The sequence below is a fragment of the Podarcis liolepis genome (assembly GCF_965112155.1).
Source record: "Podarcis liolepis genome assembly, chromosome: 5".
Taxonomy (NCBI): Eukaryota; Metazoa; Chordata; class Lepidosauria; order Squamata; family Lacertidae; genus Podarcis; species Podarcis liolepis.
This window is the reverse complement of record NC_139556.1, coordinates 47199747-47216980: the sequence shown is the minus strand read 5'-3', so window position 1 is coordinate 47216980 and position 17234 is coordinate 47199747. Positions and strand designations below refer to the sequence as shown.

Here is a 17234-nt window from a genome sequence, read left to right as displayed (position 1 = left end):
TCTGCAGAATTATTTAATTTCTTAGATGTGTAGGTTCATGTGCTTTATATTAATTACCAGTATTTAGGACTCTGAAGGGTATAAGTTACATTTCCGGACTTTGAACCTCAGTTACTCTCCACTTAGCAGCATTACTGTTCAAACAGAAAGCAACTAAACCAGATTCAAAGATGTGCCAAGGGAGCAAGAATCATATTAATCAATGAAGTGACCCTTGTTCACCACTGTGTAGCCTACAACAGCAATTAGTCTTACCAGTGGGTAGCTGGGAAAACGAGGAAAGAGGCACAATCATACAGGACTTCCCTCCACCATCTCCCAAGGGGAAAGCTTTCTATCAAACCCACAATATACTTAAAGGAGACTTCTACTAAGCTCCAAAAGATCTGGTTTCAGAAACAAGTCAGTCAATCATGATATCCCATTTCTCATTCGCTACTCTCAACAGAACTTAAGAATTCCTTATTTGCTCTGTACAAACTCACTGAAACAGGATATTCTCTCTCATGTATCAGTCCTATGTTTATACTACACACAGCTGTGCTTATAGGAGCATTGTGTTTTTTAACTAAGAACATATTTACAAAACTTTAAGTGTTACCTTTCCAGGAATCGCTCAGAGTTTAGGAGCTTGAACCATTTAAGACATTTCCCAAATTGCTCTCTACAAACTGATCTTACAGTGACCTTCTAACACCCCAGTCCTAAGCATGTGGTGGGTCCTAAACAGTGGGTCCTAGACACAAAGGGGAGTGGCCTTTGGGTTCACATGCTTCTTCATGTAAGGTAGCTCATAAAAGACGCTTAGAAGATAACATCTGAACCAAGAATTCCCACCATGCATCTGAATGGAGTCCTTCTCTCAAATCCACTTGGGGGAACCGTGGGACGTCTTGGTACACTTAGTAAGAGAAGAGGAGAGAAAGCATAATAGCCTGCCTGTATCTTAAGATCTTCAGACGAGGCCCTTCTCCAAGGACCTTCCTTATTGGAACTGTGCTATAAACTTACAAAGCTTTTTTTTCATCAGCGGCACCTAAGTTCTGGAATGCCCTCCCTAAGGAGGCATAGCTGGTGTCTGCTTTACAAGCTTTCAGACCACAGGTTAAGCTATTTTAATCTACACAGGCATTTTTTTAAGGTGTTATTTTGGGTTATTTTATTATTTCTTTTAATGGTATTGATTTTTCTTCTTTGTTGCACATCATGATCTACATTTGTTGTTCACTGCTTTGATGAAGGTGAGTATAGAAGCATTTTAACAAAATAATAATAATAAAAATAAATGTGAGCCTAAACAATACTTCTAATCCCTCCGTGCAAAGAAGTGATTACAACTGCTGGAAGTTTGAAGGGATTTTCTTTCAAACATTCCTTTCTTTTTCACAGTGTTAAAAATTCCTGAATTCCTAGCTGACAAACACGAAGACCTAACTTGACAACACTGCTCATGTGACTAATTAAAAACAATATATATTGCAGCCAAAAAATTACTATGTACTCTTACACCAAATGGGGGCTGTAATTTCTCAGAATAACTTGAAATTGTCTCAAAGGGACAAAACAGAAGTTGTTTCCTCAGAGTGCTAGCTTGCTACCTCTACCATATCCTCAAGTTTAGTTGTGCTGAATGCTATTCAATTTGCTCACTTATTTACTGAGAATCCAGAGAAGACATGGCAGCTCTTAAGGAACCACTTCAAAAAAGTTAAAACTATACAAATCAGTTGATAAGGAGGAAAGGGGACCAAACTCATCTAAACTCCTGTGCAACTGTTCACTAGTAGACTATTTCCTCCCTTGAATGGACTCCTCATACACAGTCTAGCCATTTGATGCATGGTGAGGAACTTCAAGGATAAGAAGGAGGCAATGCACATGAAGTACTTTGAACACTTGCGAAGTATCTTCACAGTTAGCACTGAACAAGGCTAGAGCCAGCATAGATCATTGGGGTGGGGACAGGACACTAATTTTGCTATTGACTGGAAGTATCCCAAACTGTGTGTTTGGCTCTTTCCACCAGTGCAAATGAGCTGTGAAGTTTTGTAACATATAATCTCTTCTGGTTTGCTGACAAATATTTTAGACTTTTACGTTTAGATTGCAGCAATCCTGTATTGCATACCTGTCAGCCAGTGGACAGCGTTCCGAATGCAACTATTCAGAAATGTCAAACAAAATTTAGTAGGCAGCTTCATTTGTCAACATGAGAATGGAAAAAGGAACACATGAGCCAAGAGCCCCCAAACCACACAACCAGTGTGCGAGGGGTTGTTTATTTGGAGGTGGGGGTGGGAGAAGCAGATTTCCCCCAGGCATGTCCAAGCCATGAAGTACACACAAAGCAGCCCTCTGTATCTCAGCTGTTGTGAAATAGCAATATGCTCAGTATGGGCAAGCTAGTGCAAAATGGTACTGCATAGCTCTTAATAGTGACTAGGAACATCCTAGCTTTTGCAACAGCACTGGCAGCTGATTTCTTTTCACACAGAATGCAAGGTGCAGATGCTTAACTTTAAGACCCTCCACAGCCTAGGACTCACAACATAAAATCACTTCTCCCCATATGTGGCTGGCAGCAATTCTTGTCAGAAGGCTGGGCCCTGCTCCAAATACCCTCACAATGGAAAGCAAGAACATCCGCTTTAAGGAACAAGGCCTTTATCCTGAGTACCTTCCTAGGGGAAGTGCAGAGCTGTTGTTTTGTTTTGTTTTGTTTTGTTTTAAGAGGGTGCAAAAAAAAAAAAAAGGATTCTTGGTTCACAAGGCATTTGGCTGTTTGTTTATTATAGGGTGGGTGCTGTTTTCTTTCAGTTTACTAGCTTAAGATTGCTTTTGATATTTTTGTTACTGTGATCTCCCTTGAGCCCAGAAATGGAAGGATAAATATATTCAAAATAAATGAATAGATTTTTAAATTGTTGCTAAATCTCAGGAAATCTGAAAGCAAACACAATGTACCTTTCTCTAGGGAACCAAATAGCATGCACTTTGCTGGAGATGAGGCAGGATGGTTGATACATAAACCTGTAATTTTAGAACTATCCACATAACCACATGCAGAAAAGTTGAACAGGGTGCTGACACAGTGAGCATTACCATCACCTTGGTAGCACTTTCTCCTGCTATCCAACCAGATCACGTTCAAACCATAGCTCAAACCAACTCTCTTTGGGTCTGTGTGCCCACATACATGATCACATGGAGAAATTTAGGAGTGTAAACTGACACTTAGGCATAGCAAATGTTTGCCATTTTCTGTGTGGTACAAGTAACAAAATATACTAGTTAAATGTAATATTCTGTAATAGGAAACTGTTACATATTTAGCATACTTTTTCATGAAATAGTTCTAATTTTCATTTTGATAAATTGTTCCAACATTTTAAATACTGAACAAATATTTAGTGTTTGGAATTACTGTCATTAAAGCATTAGACTAGGATTATAACTGCCTTTAGATACATTAAGAAAAACCACCCACCCGCGTACAGAAATGTTTTTAAATCTTCTTAAGAAGTTGTTTGTGAGGGAGACCCTTACCAAAGAAGGAATTCCTGTATGAGGAACAGGCTGATTTAGAGCAGGTGGCTTTCTATATAAATGGAGAACGTGTGTAAGGACAAGGATGGTGAGGATGGTGATAGTTGACTGTGATGCAGGCATGTGAAGAACAGGTGCTAATATTTAGCTGGCATCCTGCTCAGAACAAAGCAAGATGGGAGTCAAGCTTGCACCTTTGTGATTTAATCACAATTCAGTAGTATAATTCATCACCTTTCATCAACATCCTATTCACATCCTCATGTATCACCGCTAAAACTTCATAGCTGGGGAAGACCAGTTTCTAGTGACAAAAGACACATATTTAATGGTTTCAGATATCTTCCTAAATATTACATGGACACTGTAAAGATTGGTATTTATTAAAATTTGTGAAGCAATTTTACATCTAGAAGATGAAATAAATAATTCAAGAAGTTGACAATTCTGTTTGTCTCTAAAATTGCATGTGGTTTATGAAGATGAAATTGTGCATACTCTTTGTTCACTGTGCGAGTAGCATTTCGACACCTTAAGTGAGGAAAAGTCATTTGCATTCAATTTTTATTATTATTTAGAAACCTGTATTGTCATTACTCATTTTTCTGTTGTAGGATACAGCAAGCATGAGCACTACCCAAGTTAACACTAGGTTGCTAGTGGTTATCGTCTCTCAAGCCAATGTGCACATTAAGTAACATTCACCAGCTCTGTGTGGACATAATGCCACTGATCCCTTAACCATGGTTAAGAGGCTTAGGGCTGCCTCATTCTTCCTTCAAACCTACCTTCCCTTTGCACAACCAACTGTGGTGTCAAATTACATCAGCACTGAGACTAATAATGGTTACCATTAACCACAGTTAACTTTTCATTAGCGATTGAAACCAAGATTTGAAGTTGGTTTCCAAACATTAACATTGGTAAGTACAAGTGTAAACAAGCATGGTTGCAGCTTAGAAGAAAAGGGATGAGGAAACACGCAGAAAATAGGAAGAAGGCAGCCCACAAGCTACTCCCAGGTTTTTTTGACCATGGTAAAGATGCCAGCAGTATTACACCTATTTGCTTTAGCCCAAGGAGCATATAAAGACTCTAAGGAAGATGTCTGTCACAAATCCTGAAATGTCCTGGTTCTTGGGTGTAAAAATGGCGCCCATTTTTTGCCAATTTTGGGGGCTTCCTAAAAAAAGTACCCGCTCTCTAGCTCTGAGAAGGGCTTACATATGATCAATTAAAACAAGACAGTCCCTATCTGTAGGCTTGCAATCTAAAAATACATGAAAGACAAGGGAAAAGTGACAGGGAGGGAAGAAGAAAAATTTAGGCACAAATTTCTAAACAGTTGTTCCTCTAGTCACCAGCTGGCATAGTTCAGGGGCAGGAAGTGTCTGATGGAGCTGGACTTCCAGAAAAACTAATGAAATGAGCTCTGTTTCCTATCTCTCCCAGTGAGGCAGTCTGATGGAATGGTTGCCCCCAGATGACAAATGTAAATGTTGCAATTATATATTTATCAGGCTGGTGGTCCGGCAGAAGGAGAGCTATTCCCTGTCTTTGTTGTTGTTTTTAAAGTATTGCCGATTTTATCTTATTTATTATATACACAGCTTAAAGAGTTTTCTGATTAAGGTAACTAACTAAAGTAAATTTAAAAAGTGCAAATTTGAATCTGAGCCAATCAGTTGTAAATATACTATGGACACAAATGTAACTCAGAAGTCTTAGGCAGGAAGGATCCACAAGTACGGGTTATGAGGCATCTATTATTTAATGTGATAAGGTTCATCACTTATTTTGCTTGTAGTATTACTCAAACCTGGCCTGGCTTGCTTGCACCACTTAGGATTGGCTCCTACAATAATAATTATAAACTACACTTCGGTAATCAGGAACAAGTTGCAGTGAAGGCTGGACCTGAGGGCTCACCCCCCAACTTCCTTCTTCACTTGTTATAGGGGAATGAAAGCTTCTATTTTCACTTTTGATTAAATCCCAGTTTCCTGTTACGTACAAGCTCAGAGCACCGTGAATTATTCTAACTCCAATTGCTTAAAACAAAGTAGGATTAAACTGTGCTCCTGATCTCCCCATCCCATATCAATGAGTGAGAGAAAAGACATCTGAAAACTGTAAATTTACTGTCAACAAGTGGGATTGCTAACTGCTGTAGCCTTGTCACAAGTCTCATAATTTAAAAAGATTATTTTAAAGTCTAAATTCATGACTATTCTATTTATTTTTTGTGTGCTTTCCAAAGTGTTTTTCTAGCCAAAGCTTGAAACTATGGCAGACGTGAAAGGCATTTAAAACAGTTGGCAATGCTGGGTGAGCAAGGTTAAGCTTTTACATTTTCAGAGAGAATTGCTTGGCAAAGGAATTAAGTTTACAGCCCATCTTTGTAAGTGATGTTGCAGAGTTCCAGAATTGGAGGTGAAGGGCTGGGAAGCGAGTCTCCCCCAGTCTGGCAATAACATAACTTTTACGATATGAGCCCAAATCCCTTTAATTTCAGCTAAACTTGTAAATATGCTTGGCAAATCCGATCTGCCCCCCATCCCCTTCCAGTAGCAGCAACAGTGTTATGGAAGTGCAATGATGCCCCAAAACCTGACTGCAAGCAGAAAGCTGCTGGTGAAAAATTGTAAGAATTGTAATTATACAGGACCTAGCAGCCCTGACAAACTAAAATGCTCTGAGAGCTGAGCAGTTTGTGTTGGTAAGACTTTGAGGACCAATGAAAACCCAAGGAGTAGCCCTATTCCTCCCCTCCTTGTTTGTCCATTCACACCCCTCCATACCTACATGCCTGATGCTGCTGGAGAGTTAGGCAATGGGGCGCGGGTGGCGCTGTGGGTTAAACCACAGAGCCTAGGACTTGCTGATCAGAAGGTCAGCAGTTCAAATCCCCGCGACAGGGTGAGCTCCCGTTGCTCGGTCCCAGCTCCTGCCAACCTAGCAGTTTGAAAGCACGTCAAAGTGCAAGTAGATAAATAGGTACCGCTCCGGTGGAAAGGTAAACGCTGTTTCCGTGCACTGCTCTGGTTCGCCAGAAGCGGCTTAGTCATGCTGGCCCCATGACCCTGAAGCTGTACACCGGCTCCCTTGGCCAATAAAGCGAGATGAGCGCCGCAACCCCAGAGTCGGCCACGACTGGACCTAATGGTCAGGGGTCCCTTTACCTTTATGGAGGCTCAGACAAGCAAGGGCTAGCAGGAAGAGATTTGTAATGATTTTAGAGAAAAAATCCCCAAGCCCTTTTTTCCTTTAAAAATAAAACAGAAACAGAAAAAAAAGCTTGGAAAGAATGAGCCCTTCCCAGATTGATGTTAGACCAGTTTCCCTACCTCTAGTTTTCACATCAACGCCTTGAGTTTCTTTATGCCATCTCATTATATATATTTTTATTCATTTATAGAAATATTTCCATACCACTATTCATAAAATATATCAGAGCAGTTTGCAACAACAGTACACAAAACCATATAAAGAAGTTAAAACCATAAATCAGCTATTGTGGAAAGATGAATTCCAAATCACCTGAACAGGCCTGATGGAATAGAAAAGTTTTCAGTGGGCATTTAAAAGTTGGAACCTGCTGATTCTCTATTGGCTGAGCATTCAACAGTATTGTGCCGATTACACTAAAGGCTCAGTTCCTTGCATTTGTCAAATGATCCCTGCCTACTCAGGGAACGACCAGTGGTGCTCCTGCAGATTATCTCTGTGGCCAAGTTGGGAAATAAGGGTCCCTGAGGTACCCTAGACTTAAGTCACTCAGGACTCTTTAAATTAATACAAGGACCTTGAAACTGGCTCAGTTGTAGATACATTGGCTTGCATAATTAAACAAAATATATAATAACAACTTACTGCTGAAGTCAGTGTCCTTGAGCCTGAATTGCTGCAACTAAAGGCAAAAACTGAAAGGCATGAAGCTATAAACTGAGTGAACTGATTTTTAAAAGACATCTCGTTGAAGATATTCAATGGAATCCAACCTTGCATAGGTGAACTTCAGCTCTTCCTCAACTCTCTGGAACAGAGTTTGAGGCTGCCGGGGGGGGGGGGGGGAGAGGAAAAGTCCACAAGCAGGCATCTGTTCTATATGTGCATGGACAGAATTAGTTACAATCCATTATATATCATCAATGCAATCTTATGTATGTTTACGCAGATGCAAGTCTCACTCTGGTTCAATTGGGATTGCTCTTTAGTAGGTGTGTTACAACTGAAGCTACCAATTAAATCTTTACATTTTAAAATCAAGTTCACTTGAAGCTTATGATATCTATATACTTCAACCAATCTTTATATGCTAACAGTGCAGCCAATGAGTGGAAATCCCTTTAATTTAAGGGGGAAATCTGATTAACAGTGCAAACCTTTATATGTTTACTTGAAAGTAACGGAGCAACCCAAGCCACTGCAGGGCAGCTGTTGGGAGGGCACAGCCATTATCCCATATGCATCCCTGCCACTGGTGCTGGCTGGGTTGGGAAGCAGAGGCAAATTGTTGCTCCAGTCTGGAGCTGGCACAGCAATCATGTCTGAAGCAATCAAGTGATGGTAGTGAAAGGTTGGCTCGGAATCTGTTGGACCCCACATCTGTCTAGCATCTCCTCCTGCCTTGGAAAGAAACCCCCCTTCCAAGGGGTTTGGAGTCCCTTTGAATTCAAGGGGTTTACACATTAATAAGTGCATGTAGTATTAGAGCCTAACAATGTCATCTTATATATATCTACTCAGAAGTAAGTACCATACAGGACTGCAGCCTAAGCTAACATTTACACTGTGATTCAGATACCTTAAAAAAAGTTAAGGTTCCCTTGACATTCATCTCATAGCAGAAAATATAAGATAATATATAAACATTCTACCACTGGCCAATTCTGCACCCCGACTATGACCTTGCAAATGTGTTTTTAAATGTCATATACATGTACTATTGTTCAAGTACCTTTCCTGAGCATTATTTGAGAATGTTTTAAAATAAAGATTTATATTTCTTCATTATTAAGATACCCTGGAACTTCATTTCACCCATGTTTCTGTAATCAATGGATCTTACCTTAACTCCTAGATTAAATTTGCATTTTAAGAAGCGGGGAAAATACCTTTCTTCATTGTTTTGGACAGAAAAAGAAACAGAACAAAACAAGAATGGAAGGGGGGGAATTAGCAGAAGGTCCTACTTCAGCTAAACCTTTGCAGTGACTTCAATAGAAAGATAATCTTTCTGTGATTATGACCAAACCCTCTCGTTGCTTAGCAACACATAATTAAGGAATATGTTTTCAGATCCGCTTTGCAAGCTGGCCATTATCAGATGAAATTACTGGAGCAACAAATGTCATCCTCATGCAAATGAATTGGTTGTAGAGAAAAAATGTTTGACTCAAGAAGGAGGCTGCTCACATCTCAACAATGCTGTTGGTATTGTCTTATAAACAGACTAACACATTAAAAGGGAAAACAGCTATAGATTTCCCCACCACCACCAAAATATGCATCCCTGAAGTCTTAATAAGAGTGATGAAGGACTAAGCGGTAAAGAGAGAGATATTCTGAAGTGTACGACATATTATCTATATTCAGAGGCATTTGTTTTCAGGGCACATAATGTGTGTTCAAACCATTTCCACCATGTTTAGAAAGAATGCCTGCCTTAATCTTAAAAGTGCATGAGCTCTACTGAAAAATGTTGCGCTCACAAGCTACCAGAAGCAACCAGAAGCTTTTACCTACAGTATGACTTGCACAGGGTCACTATTTGCTTTTTGTATTATGTCTGAAGTTTCTAAAGGAACACTAGATTATCAATTAAAGATGCACTGGATAACAGCTGTGACAAAACGTTGGCCTTTCCAAAAAACATTTTATTACTCCCAAATTGAAAAATGCTGAATCTGTTTACAAGAAATCATTCAGAAATTGTTCTACCTGAACAGTCTTTAGAAGCTTTCATTTACAACCAAGCCCAGTTCAAATGGCAATCACAAGGGCTCTTCTTTCGAACACTGTTAAAAACATCATTTTAAGCAAATGAAGCATTTTCACAACCCTAGCTTCAAATTCTTTCAAAAGCATTTATTTTTAAAAGCAGTATACTCTGTTTCTAATATATCTGTAGATATGGCATTCTCATATATTCAAGGTATTTCTACATATGTATTTATTTCACACATCGTGAAATCTAAACTAAGAGCAATCTGTGCTTTAAAAAGCGTAAGATCAAAAGTGGAACATTGTAACTTTTATCAGTTCCACCTCACGCTCATAGATAGTACACTTTGGGGCACAAGCCAAATGTAAGTACTTTTAAATCTATTTTATCATAACAGAAGTATATGCTTAATTCTCCTATTGAAATCAATTGGATTTAAAATATGCTTCACCATGGTTGGATTGTGTCCTTTGTTAAGTCACTCACTTTCAATAAACATGCAGATCAATCCTAAAAACGTTTACTTAGAAGAAAATTCCCCTTAATTTAAAGGGATTTAATCCCAGTAGCTGCACACAGCATTAGGCACAAGTCAAATTATACAATTTATTAATCTGAGGCAATTTCTACAATTTCACTGATGGCAAATGTTTTCCTGGGATTTAATTGAATGTAACCCATGCTAAGGATCTGCCAGTTATTTTCTTTCATTACAAATTTAATTCCATGGACTATATATATGTGCTTAGCTTCATCAATGTTAGAAACTTATCAGTTTATGCATTCTGTATACAGCTTGTAAAACCTGTACGCAGGAAAGGAATTTTAGGAGAAGCATTCCCACCTTTTAATTAATTAGTTTCTATATTGCCCTTCATCCAAGGATGACGGTTTGCAGTATAAAAAAAACAAAAATAATAACATGGTAACAAACAAAACCAATAACCCCCACCACAAAGTATTTATTTACCTAGTGGTTAATGATTGACTTTAGCATTAAATGCAGACTTATTTTGTTAACTGCTTCTATAGCCATAAGTAATTCCAATAAGAAATCAACAGCATAGTGTTTTATTTGAAAAATCTTATTGAAAAAGAAAGGAAAAAAAGAAAAATCAATCCAAAAGGAATAACGATTACTGTCCAAGCTGGGGAGTTCCAGGATCACATCATTAGTTACTTGATAAGTTACTTGATAAATTTCATCAAAGAAACACTAACTGTTTCCTCTGAAAAGCACACTTGTGCTGATAACAACTGGGGGAAATCAGTCTAAAAATGAAACCTTTCAGCCTAATTACCCTAGAAAGTGTTTGGTGTCTAATCTTATGTCTTGCAAATAACAGAAGCTGCAAGAGCCACTGTGAAATGATGGTTTGGCACACTTGCCATTTTTATCTGCTGTGAACTAAGAAAAAAATTTAAAAAGCTAAATTAAGTCACACTGTGCATCCTCATGCTGGAATTGTTTATTATATACCAGGTAGATTAATGACTCTTCGGGTTGGTGCAGGTAATAATATATATATATATATATATATATATATATATATATATATATATATATATAACAGTTTATTTCTAAGGCTATTGGTATGCTGATTCCCCCTCCCAGTAATTAAACATGAATACAATTCTAAAAGAAACCATATAAAGTAATATACTTTAAAGTAATTACTTGGTTCAGGCGATGCCATGGTGGAGACAATGACTGGTGGCCCTGTGCGCCTTGTGGTTTTCTGATATGGAGAGTGCTGCATTGGAAAACTTGGTCCTGCTGGCACCAGGTTGGGTTCCATTTGGGTTCCTTGTTTTCGAATGAGTTGGGGGCTGTTGTGAGGACTGTGCATTGGGGACAAAGGAGGATTCCTGTCCCGCTTCATCAGCTCCATGGGTACTGTGTATGTGGTCGAATATGCTGTTTTGGGACTTGGGTGTGGATTTGTTTGCAGTGCATTCATAGCTATTCCAGCTGGAGCAGTATAGCCAGTTGCTTGTCGGGTGTGCATATTGCACGGGCCAGAAGCATTGTATCCAGAGTTGAGAAGAAAAGGAACACCTTGATGGGGCAAGCCAGATGCAGGGTAAGTTGCAGTTTCTAGAAGGTGTTGTGTCGGAGCACTAGATGGACGGCGAGTTATTTCTGCTACTCTTGGGGACACGGGCTGCATAGAAGCAGCTGCAGGTGGGTGCATCACTGTGCCATCTGCCATTGGGCTGGTGGCTGGGTGCATCGCATACTCATTCTGGAGCAATTCGCTTCGGTGACTAAAGCTGTTAGACCTGTGTCTGGGACGGATGATGGTGCTTTTCCTTTCCTGCCTCTGCATCTGCATCTCTGCTTTGTAAATATGGGCAATTCTAGAAAGCACTCTCGCCTGCCCTAGATTCGGAGCAACTGATTTTATGTCATTCTCCTCCATCATGGCCAGCATGCTTGGAGAATCAAATCCCTGCTGCAACAAGGCATTGAGCGTGCTTTCGGATACTCCTTCAGAACGCAGAAGTGCCAAGAACTCTGGATCCACATTCCTTTTAATGTCTTGTCCTGGGAAAGGTGGAGGCACCTGAGTTTGTGAAGGAGTTGTGGCTGTTTCGCAGCTGTCATAAGGAGCTTTTGCACCGACCGTCTCCCGGACTGGTCCATAACCACGGTTTATGCTTCCATCAGGAGCTGCTGTTGAGTTTGGATCAACTACCAAACATGTTGGGGTAACTTGCCTACTGGCTGCAGCATCTATAGATCTGTCCACTGTGTCATTATAAGCTGGCCGGTTCAGAAATGCTGGAGGTTCTGCCCCGTACCTGGGCATCGGAGGTTCAACACCATATCTTGCATGAGAAGGATCTCTGTTTCGAATCCTCTGTGCCTCAGGGACCATCTTAGTCATTGGATCTCTATACATGCGGCTGGCTTCATGTGGGGCAGGTGACCGGACTTGCATCTGATCCCAAGCCAATCTGCCATAATTCGGTAATGGTCTGTTAATCATGTGGTCTCTATAGTAGCGTGGATCTTTAGGTGATCTGGCAGCTAGCGAAGGGTCACTGTAGTAATCCTGAGGTGGCAAGGAACTTCGTGCAGACATCGTAGGCTGTCTGTCGTAGTAAGCAAACTCAGGGACGGAACCTTTCCGCAAAGGACCTTGGTGAAAAACTGGCTCCTGGTATGGATATGGCTCCTGCTTCAGTTCCGCACCTCCCTGCAAGATGATATCGTGTGGTCTTTGGGTTGGCTGCTCATACCAAACTCCCTCACCACCGTAGGTTAAAGAATTCCTTCTCCCTGGAGGTCTCTGGTAGTCGAACGAACTTTCATTCTCCCAATTGCCTTCATACCATCCTGCAGCATCCCAGCTCTGAGAGCGGCCAATGTGTTTGCTTGGAATTGGCATTGGTACACAGCAATGTTCAGCTTAAATAATGGCAAGCAAGCTCTCTTGTTAAAGCTTCAGTTACACGCATAAAAAAAGCAAAAACAAACAAACAAAATGCACTGTATTTGAATCCTTCTGCGGCTTCAAGAAACAGCCCAACAGGTGGTTTACGATTTCAAAGTGTTGCCTGAATTATTAATTCTTCGAAACATAAGTAGACAAAACACAGAAAGACCCAACAGTAACCCAGCCTGGCTCCAAAAACTGCAGAATGGAAAGGTCTTGCCTGTACAATTCAGAAACAGAAAAGGGATGCTGCACTTAATCCAGATGGTTTATCCCTTCCTGCTTGGGATGGCTTGCTCACATGGACAACTAGTCAAACAGTGTGTGGGGATTAAGGGCTAAATAAAGCCCCTAAAGCTTTTGTTCCATGTGACACCATTTGAGCCTGATGAAACCTACTGCACTGGCTGACCCAGACACCTCCGTATATATTATTCCTCTGATGATAGCTACTACATGCGATTTATATTTATTTGTTTTCTATGCATAACACAGGATTCCTTTAAGATTTTACCTTCCCTCTCCCATGGTAGGAAAATAAAGGGGGTGGGGAGAGTGGCAAGGGAGCTTCAATGTCAATTCAATCTTAATCCATTCTGATGAAATGCTAATCCACTATACAGAGCTAAAGACAAATTAAATAGGAGCAGGCATGCTGGCCCCAAACAAGGCTGAAGCAAGATATACAAATATATAAGATCATGAGTAGAAACAATCCACGTATCGGGGCAACACGTGATGAACACTGCACATTTTTTGAAAAATTACTGGGGGATCAGGGGAAGGGACAGGGAAGATGAGAGGCCACTTTGAAATTAGCTCCACTAATTATTCTCCAAAACGATTCTTCATATTATTACCATAATTCTCAAATCCTTTCATCATCCCAGGAAAGAAAATTGCTAAGGTGTAATCTGGAATTTATAATTTTAAGACCTGAGAAGAGGTCACAGAAAAGGGAGGATGAAAGGCTCTCAAGTCTTAGTATTACAAAGCTGAAAGAAGAGAATGGACATTACATATTGTTCACCGGTACACTATTTAAACGCACACAACACACATACTTTATGCACAGCAGACACAATTATTATATTTTTATCACTTCAATGTTAATGTGGACACTAAGAGGTGGAAGGAATAAGACAGATGTACCATATTTGGTCTTTGCAAACCTACTAAACATTTTTACATTTTGTTAATATTTAAGAAAATTACAACAAACACTTTATAAACACCAAAATAGTCAACTGAATGCAAGTAGCCCTGGCTATCTTGAATCCTGGTTGCTAGAACATTTCAAAAAAAGATTCACCAACACATTTGCTATGCTATGTTGTGCACATTAAAACTACAGAACATACTGAATGATAATATTGTTTCCTTTCTCCATAAAAAGTACAGATATGCATGCAAGTGTTAGGCTGAGATCTTGAAGAAGAAAAAATAGCACAACAGTCACCTTCTTTTGGTGGTTGTTAGGTCATCTTGTGCATTTCTAGGGCTAATCCACAATAAAATGTTTGAAGCTCAAGCCATCACATGATGGCGTATTGTGCTATTATGATAGCTAAGTCACTAATGCAGTCTAATGCATCTATCATTCAAATACCTCTGGGCTATATTTCTGACCCAAATACAGACAGGATGTCGTAGTAATCCCCCCCCCACCCCCTGCAGTAAATAGTACAAATCCTCTTCATCACACACTTAAGAATTTCACATACAAATGCAACACATTTAAAAACTGCCCTCTACTAGATTATTCTTGCATTAGTATTATTAGAATATTTATGACATGCAACTGATTGAAAGTCAAATATATTGGAAGAGGTTTTCTTGCCTTAATAAGAATTAGAGAATACATGACAGGCAGCTGTCAGAAAGTCTAGTTCTTTGAATGAGGTTTATGAGTTTTAGCCTAGGCATGTGGGCACAGTAACTAGCCTGTCACCTATCTAGTCAGTGAAGGAAAATACCTAAGAAAATGAAACGTTTTTTTCAAGTCATTTTTAGAAGTAGTTTTCTGTTTTTACTTTTAATGGAATGAAGACTTATTTCCTTAAATTTGTTTTACTTCCGTAGCATCCTTTGTCTTTCCCTATCAGACTCTGTTAATGCTACTAGATTTTGCGTTGTTAATGTTGATATGAGGTTGCTTTTTAATACCTTTTGAGTCTTTTGTAAGAGTAGCAGAATCAATGTTCTACTGGCTAAAGCTGCAATCATAAACCTAGTTATTTGAGAGCAAGCCTCATTACATTCAACCCAATACTATTCAAAATACAAATTGTGCAACCTATATATGAATTAAGCAGTGTGGCTACCCAATAATAAATGTGTTCGGCCTCCAAAAAGGAGCATATAGTCTTCAACAGATTTCATGTCTCTCAGTTATCCATGAAAAATTATTCTGAGCTATCTTTGAAAATCATTTTCTCCAGAATCTAAAACGGTCTACCCCAAAATTACTAGATATTCAGTTAAAAACTCATTTTGAGTGTTAAAAGAATTTGGAAACAATCCTGCGATAAAAGCCTGGATTTATCTAACACACAGTACAAATCAGGCATGAGAAGTTTGGTTTATTAATAATTGTCAGAATATTGATCTTTGACCTGTCTGTATAAATCAGAATAATTTTTCATTATATGCTTTTACTGAAAAGCTTAATAGCTTTAGTCTAAATGCTTCTCTTGGGTAGTGCTACTCAGTTACTAGAATGACATTTGCACATGTTTGTGACGAAACACACTGGGATGCTGTTTTCAAATTTAAAAAAAACAAAATAATAAGTTTCTTATATAGCAATCCTAACCTCTTATGTAGCAATCCTAACCAGTCACTGAAGGCCAGCTGGGGTGTGTGTGTGTGTTTAAGCATGGGGAAGAGGTGTTTCTTTAGGGGGGCAGCATGATTAGAATCACAGAATTATAGTGCTGGAAGGAACCCCAAGGGTCATCTGGTCCAACTCTCTGCAACGCAGGAATCTTTTTGCCTAACGTGGGACTCAAACCCACAATCCTGAGATTAGGAGTTTCATGTTCTAGCGGCTGAGCTATCCCAGGGATTTTTAAAAGACCACACAACTACCAGACTTTTAGAAGACATCTGAAGGCAGCCCTGTTTAGGGAAGCTTTTAATGTTTGATGTATCACAGTATTTTAATATTCTTTTGGAAGCCGCCCAGAGTGGCTGGGGAAACCCAGCCAGATGGGCGGGGTATAAATAATAAATTATTATTATTATTATTATTATTATTATTATTATAGTACCCAAGGGTTTCATTATTTATCTTTGCAATGTTGTCGGATGTTCAAAGAATTGAAAAAGAAAATATGCCTAGAACAGAAAATTTAGGTTTCAATAGAGTCTAATGAATAAAAGGTAGTTTTATCCTTCATTCACTGTGGGGGAGAAAACCTATAATAACTCTATATGTCACCATATTGGGACCAAGATGCCATCAATTTCCTTCCAGTTTTATAGGTGGGCTCTTGCACACCACTGCAAAAAAAGCTGTCCTCTCTTCCCTTGCTGCCAAAGTAAGATGACCCCTGGCACCTCCACCCAGAAATCCAACACCGCAGCCTCTAAAAGTATGTATGTATGTATGTATGTATGTATGTATGTATGTATGTGTTTGTTTGATTGTTTGATTGATTGATTTCTTTACCAAACTTTTCCCCCAAACACAATTTAAAACAATTTAAAAATTAGCAACTGTGAGGGTATGTGATGGCTTTTAAATGTATTTCACAACTGCTCGTTTTAAGATTGCAAATGCCAGTATCTTTTAGCCATCAAATGTCTGGGTAAAGATAAATGTTATTAACATATTCCTCCTGAAAGTCAGTATTGAGGGAGACAGACCACCCACTTCGCCAGGCAGTGGGGAACTGTCACCCCACCAATGGGGAACTGTCACCAAGAAGGGCCTGTCATGGGTCAATGACAACTGGGCAGCAGTCAGAGGCGCTGGAACCAACAGGACCATTAGCCCAGTTTTCCAAGAGTTTGTGCTGGTATGGGGAGCAGCGCCAGCATGAGAGTTCTTCTTGGGAATATCTCCTTATCTTTGGGGTACTGGAAAACATGTCCCCAAGGTAACGAGAGCACATGCTTCTAAAAGAACAAGCCTTAAAGGCAAATTAGTCCACATATGATTTTAAATCCAAATGATCTCCCTCCTTTCACATTTTTGTGGTCTCCACTTCACATCTGTCATAGAGCATGCCTCTGTGTATAGACAAGAGTGGGTTTATTTTTTGAAAAACCTGACAGCACAACTGTAAATATCC

The 17234-nt window shown here is 39.5% G+C and overlaps 1 protein-coding gene and 1 long non-coding RNA gene across 7 annotated transcripts in view; both read right to left on the bottom strand.

The window, feature by feature from the left end:
• The window catches only part of CTBP2 (C-terminal binding protein 2), a 205315-nt gene that overhangs the window by 57897 nt on the left and 130184 nt on the right, over window positions 1-17234 (bottom strand). Inside the window, exons 2-3 of one of the 6 annotated variants that reach the window (XM_083506113.1) lie at window positions 16209-16490; window positions 11172-16022 (exon numbers count right to left, since the gene is read on the bottom strand). The exons of the other annotated variants lie outside the window; for them this stretch is intronic. Coding sequence (XP_083362239.1) covers window positions 11172-12888 — 1717 coding nt within the window. The 5' untranslated portion in view covers window positions 12889-16022; window positions 16209-16490. The remainder of the gene's footprint in view (window positions 1-11171; window positions 16023-16208; window positions 16491-17234) is intronic. 6 annotated transcript variants of the gene reach the window in all.
• The window catches only part of LOC310708210, a 173670-nt gene that overhangs the window by 57897 nt on the left and 98539 nt on the right, over window positions 1-17234 (bottom strand). The window lies entirely within an intron of this gene.